General features: G+C 37.3%; 1 protein-coding gene across 1 annotated transcript; it reads right to left on the bottom strand.

Annotated features, from left to right (window-relative positions):
• Positions 1–831: 831 nt before the first annotated feature.
• On the bottom strand, positions 832–1,617 carry LOC148623446 (uncharacterized). Its single transcript, XM_088564853.1, has one exon. The coding sequence runs from the start codon at positions 1,615–1,617 to the stop codon at positions 832–834; it is 786 nt and encodes a 261-aa protein (XP_088420979.1).
• Positions 1,618–6,577: the final 4,960 nt, after the last annotated feature.

Here is a 6,577-nt window from a genome sequence, read left to right on the forward strand (position 1 = left end):
GACGTTTTACGGGTTTTTGGAAAGTTTAATTGATTATAAAGAATCAGAAGTACCATTTGTGACAAATATTCAGAACTTATTATTTGTCCTGATTTCAACAGTATACAACTTTCACATAATCACAGTTTTGATTGTTTACAATAGTCATTTACAATGTTAAAGTCATCATACCAACAGGTCTTTGTTCTTATTTTCCCAGAAGATTGGCGAGATCGCACGTTACATTGTGAGAAAATCACATTTTAGTGTGATGATCTATTAATGACTTTATGGGTACTACGTCATCAGTTCTCGACAGGAATATGATTTTGTGTATGGAGGGCACGAGAGACATAATTGGAAAGTGAAAGTAAAGAAAATAAATAATTCAATATATTTTCATCGATATTTCATATTTTCAGGGTCCATATATTACTACCAGTGAATGTTATAATTGATTAACTTTGATATGGCTAAAAAAAATTAATAACATCCCTATATTTTGTAATCTGCTGCGATATGGTGTTCCAAGCATACAAGGTTAATTGTATTATGTTTCGCCAAAAAGAAACAGGCTTTTCATATTGTTGCTGTTCTTATTCTCGTCTTGTTCCCGATATAACTTAATACAACTTTGCTGTCACAGAAATACTTGATTGCTCCAAGAGGAATATCCAAGTTGTCAGATACAATACTAGCAATTTCCGTAGCCATGACTGCACCACAAAGTTCAAGTCGGGGTATCATATTCCCGCTTGCTGGGCTAAGCTTCGATTTACCCATGAGAAATCCTATATGAAGCTGTCCTTCATCGTCGACACCTCGTAAATACGTAAAAGCAGAAATAGCCTTCTAAGGGGCATCGGAAAATACTAAGACTTCAAGATTGTTCATTTCACTGAAGGAGCAAGGAAAATACATGCGTGGAATACGAAAGTCTTTCAATGTCACAATTGAATTTCTCCATGCAATCCACTTATCTTGAATGTCCGATGATAAAGGCTCATCCCAGTCAGTTCCAGGTGGCGATGCTTCTCGTAACAAAATTTTACCACTTATCGTAATCGGTGACAAAAATCCAATCGGATCAAAAATACTATTCAAGGATGAGAGAATACCTCTGCGAGTGAAAGGTTTGTCGCCTTCCAATGGACCGAATATGAAATTGTCGGTATTCAAGTCCCATTCTAATCCCAAATTATGATGAATCGGAAAAATATCTTCACCGAGATTCAGGTCTTTCATCTCTTTTCCAAAATCTTCGACCGGAAATGCTTTCATAACATCGGCACTATTTGACGTAATTTTGTGCAGTCTGATGTTTCCGTCCGTTCTTAGTACTTGTTGCGCTCGTTTAATTAGATTTACGACTGTATTACTATCCGGCATCGAAATGAATCCATCATCCACATAGAAGTCTCTACCGATGAAAGACTTGACGTCCGATCCATACAACCGATCACAATTCTCAACTGTGCGTCTTAGTCCATATGTAGCCACAGCGGGAGAGGGAGAGTTTCCAAACACATGAACACACATGCGAAATTCAATAAGAGGGTTGTCGGGATCATTGTCTCTATTCCAGAAGAAACGCAAAAAATCTCTATCATTCTCATTCACGAAAAACTGATAAAACATTTGTTCAATGTCGACTGTTGCAGCTTATCTTATCTTTCCTTTCGTAGAAGAATGCCTAAGAGACTATTTGTTAAATCCGGACCGGTCATCATAATGCTATTTAGAGACACACCTTTGAAAGTTGCCGATGAGTCAAATACGCCTCTTATTTGATGTGGTTTGTTGGGACTCCAAAAAGGGGGTAAATACCAGCATTCTTTATCATCACTATCCAAAAAGGGGGTAAATACCAGCATTCTTTATCATCACTATCCAAAAAAGGGGTAAATACCAGCATTCTTTATCATCACTATCTTCTTTATCATCACTATCCAAAAAGGGTTTTATCATCACTATCCAAAAAGGGGGGTAAATACCAGCATTCTTTATCATCACTATCCAAAAGGGGGGTAAATACCAGCATTCTTTATCATCACTATCCAAAAAGGGGGTAAATACCAGCATTCTTTATCATCACTATCCAAAAATGGGGTAAATACCAGCATTCTTTATCATCACTATCCAAAAATGGGGTAAATACCAGCATTCTTTATCATCACTATCTTCTTTATCATCACTATCCAAAAAGGGGGGTAAATACCAGCATTCTTTATCATCACTATCCAAAAGGGGGGTAAATACCAGCATTCTTTATCATCACTATCCAAAAAGGGCTTTATCATCACTATCCAAAAGGGGGGTAAATACCAGCATTCTTTATCATCACTATCCAAAAAGGGGGTAAATACCAGCATTCTTTATCATCACTAATAGGTGGAGCTACTTCAGCTGCTTTGTTGTCGATAATTTTACGCATAAATTCAACAAAATGAGCACGTTTCGTCTGGTCCTTCTTGAGCGAAATGTCTAATGTGTGAGCTCGTCTCAATGCCAATTCCCTGTTATTAGGTAGACGTTGACGGTTCGATTTGAACGGCAATGGAGCTGACCAGTGGTCACTTGAGTCTTTTACGAATTCCTTGTCCATCATTGAGAGAAACTCCCGATCTCCTATTGACATCCCTACCTTTTCATCGTCCTTAGTTTTACGGAATACGTCACCATCGGAAAACCAAGGTTCACTTTGTTGTCTTGTATCAACTTCCTTCTTGACACGTTCTTTCACGAATAGAGTGTTCGCACAAGGTTCGAATATCGTTCCTCTACCGTTGGTCATCACACGAGTTCTATTTACGTTTATAGTCTTGGGTTTGTGAACTTGTCCTAAGCAAATGTCACCCACAATCACCCATCCTAACATTAGTTTCTGAGCAAATGGAGTTCCTTTAGGACCTGTAATCTGTTTCAAAACATGATGTGCTTCTGGAACATTGCGTCCGATCAACAGTTGTATCTGAGCTTCGCTGTTCAGTATTGTTATGTATTCACTTATTTCCTTAAGATGCGAAAAGGATGCCGCAACATCTGGTGTAGCGATTTCTGAACGTTCGTTAGGAATATTAGCACATTCTATAATTGAAGGTAAATTCAAACTATTGTCACCAGTAATAGGTTCGACGACGAGGTTACTAGCATCTTCCTGACATTACTGTTCGACCAGCGCATGTCGACATTGTATACTGAAGCTTATCAGTGTCAATACCAAGTTGATTGAAAAGTTCTGGTTTAGCAAGAGTTTTATTGCTCTGATCATCTAAGATCGCATAGACGTTCATCACTTTTTCCGGAAATTCCTCGGATACAGACGAACCAGTACGGCACTACCACACGACTTGCCACTGAAATCACTTAGAGACGTACGCTTAGATGAAATGTTTTCGAACGAAGTTTGAGGATATGAGCACTCCCCGCCATCAGGAATTTCGGCTTTCTCGGGACGATGCATTACCGTTACATGATTTTTACTGTCACAATGATTACATTTGATCGTTGCTGTGCAGTTCCGTGAAATGTGTTTTGACGACTGACAACACTTAAAGCAAATTCTATGGTCTTTCAAAATTTGTCTCTTCTCATCGTAACTTTTGGCCTTGAACGCCCTACAAGTTGCTAAACTATGCTTTGATTTGTGTAAAGGACAAAGTTCAAATTCTCCGTTTTCCTTCTCTCCGACATTCACATTAGTTCTACGATTGAATACCGTAGTTGCACTATGATCATTTCGACGATTTGAAGTTTGTTTCTTGGAATACGCATTGTCTGTATTATGAAAGTTAAATGCTGGGTCGTTTTTGATTGTACAAATTTCTCTGATGAAATTCACGAAGAACGAGAACGGCGGAAATGGAACATGATAGTCAGTTTTGTATCTAGATACTCGAGATGTCCATTTCTCCTGGATGTTGTAAGGCAACTTTTCAACAATCGGATTAATCCCTGACGATGAATCGAAATAAGACAGTAAATTAGCATATTCAGGATTTGCTTTTGAAGATTCTATCTGAACGAGAATGTCCAACAGTTCATGATAACGTGATGTGTCCTTGCTTCCAATTTTAGCGAATTTCTGAAGTTTGCCTTTAATAACTGATTCGATCATCTCTGGTCTCCCGAACCTTTCGTTGAGCCTCTCCCAGATACGAACAAGTCCAATCGATGGATTATTTACGTTTGACGATCTTATACTTTGTGAAAACCTTGACGAATCTGGACCGAGCCATTTCACTAATAGGTCGATTTCCTCGAAAGCAGTCACTGATAATTCTTCTGTTATACTCTTGAAACTAGTTTTCCATGCTGAGGAATTTTCAGGACGATCATCAAATTGTTGGAATCTAGAGAGTAGTAAATCTTTCTTTAGTAGAAATTTTGTAATGTCCGTCACAATAGCAGGGTCGTTATTTGATGGACGAGGTTGTGAAAATGTTCTGAAATTGTTGTTAAAATCACCGGCTTTAATTGGCGGACATGGTCTATTCACACCGTTAGGATTTAAGTTTCCTGGAGTTGACTGAAGTCCAACATTTAACCTCGAAGCTGCTGTGTCGTGAGTATGTATACTTTCAGCTTGAGCGTTATTCCGGTGATATTGTTCATTCACATATTGTTCCGTTAAGTCGTCTTTAATGCAACTTAATGGCACGAAAGGTTCCGCGTTAACATTAAATATCGGCTCCTGAATTTCACCACTTCAATTTTCACCTTCAGCTTCCTCGAGTACTTTAATTTCTGCAATCGCTATTGCAGCTTCACTTTGTGCTTTGAGTAGACTTAAATCAGCATCAACCTCTGCTTTTCTCCTTTCACTGATTGCTTTTGACTGAGTTTCAAGTTCGTTTAATCTCGCCTTCTGTTTCATTAATTCTGCCTCATATTGTGCAAATTGCACCTTTGTCTTTTGTATTTCAGCTGTTGCGCGTTTCTTAACTAACACTGAACTACCGACAGATCCTTTCCTGCTACTAACACTCGTATACCGTGACATCGTCTCGGCTACCTGTAGCTTCTCTGATTTTATTCGTAAGAGTGTCTGTTGTATAATGTCTGAGCATTTATTAAATTCCGCGCTAAACATTAACAAGATACTACCACTTTCGCCGGTGTTTTTCCTTGACAAGAATTCTATATATTCTTTAGAAATTACTTTATATTTCTCCTCACTTTGAAGTATCGATTTCTCCAAAGTATGTAAAGCTTTGAGGTCCTTGGCAGACTCATCAAGTCCATCAAGTATTGTTTCGAATCTTTTCCATGCTTTATAGATTTTACGTTTATATTCATCGACTTGTGATAGAAATAATTGTTTCCCCGGTTCAGTCATTGTCCTTGCTCGGACAGTATCTTCTGGTTTCGCGTCTGTTGCATCCATGATCAACGTATCTTCATTTACATCTGAATCTGTACGATCTTTTTAATTTTCTGCCGCAGTGCAGATAGCATAACCAACATCGTCTCATAGAACATCTTTATTCAACAATGATAGCGGTAAAAAGCTACAAAAGAAAAAGGAACACATTCTAAGTTCACTATTCTAACTAAAATGAAAACAAGAAAAACATATGATTAAACATCAGATCTATCATGTAGATATCCCTCAAATATAGCATAGAGACACGTGTTTCGACAAATATTCGACAATGAATAACTTAGAAAAAATTACCAAGTTGACACTTTTGGCTTTCCGTACATTTTTTAAACGAAAAAAGCGAGCAGAGGTGTAAAACCAAAAATTTCAAAATAAATCTCGGTTAAGGGGTAATTAAGGTTGCAAAAATCATATAATTAGGTTTGGGTAAGTGAAATATGGAATAATAACGCAAAAAATATAATTCATAATAAAAAACCATAAATAGTACCACAAGGCGCTCCATACATTTTACATAAACACGTCTCTTAAATTGACCTTCTGGGGCGTATCCTATATAAAAAATAGGCTTATAACAATGCTTAATACATAAATATTGTAAACTAATAATAAAATTTAACTTACATACTGAGCTATCATAGATTTAAACGAATTGTTGATTGTTTATGTCCACGTGGTTTGTTAACATGAGGAAACTTATTATCGGGGAATGAAACATCTATAATAGAAATCGAACAGACCTCAAATAATTATTGCTAAAAATAGAAAATGTTTAGAAATGAAAAATAAATTGTTACCCGGTAACAGAACACTTCTATCCTAAACATTGATAACGTCATGACGTTTTTAGCGTTTTATGGTAAGAAATATTAAAATACGGACCAGTACTGCGCACCACACAATTTTTTACTGACATAGCCATGCCTATATCCCGACTGTGCATGACCGCTAAATATATGACCTACCACTTTCAATAAAATTTGTCTACATTCAAAATGTGTGTTGCTGAAAATATGAACTTTTTGGGGTTTAAGATAAGGATAAAACAAATGGGTATTAAAGTTTATACTGGTACACTCCTTGAAACGTTCACGTTTCCCATTTTAGCGTTCGTGCATCGTTTATCGTGCGTATACGCATCGTTTTGCGTCCGTTTAAGCGCACGATAAACGCACGATAGAAGCGTTCGTTTAAACGCACGATTCGACTGGTTCC

The sequence above is a fragment of the Perna viridis genome, chromosome 2, assembly GCF_037379345.1.
Source record: "Perna viridis isolate PV_CMFRI_1.1 ecotype Kerala chromosome 2, ASM3737934v1, whole genome shotgun sequence".
Taxonomy (NCBI): domain Eukaryota; kingdom Metazoa; phylum Mollusca; class Bivalvia; order Mytilida; family Mytilidae; genus Perna; species Perna viridis.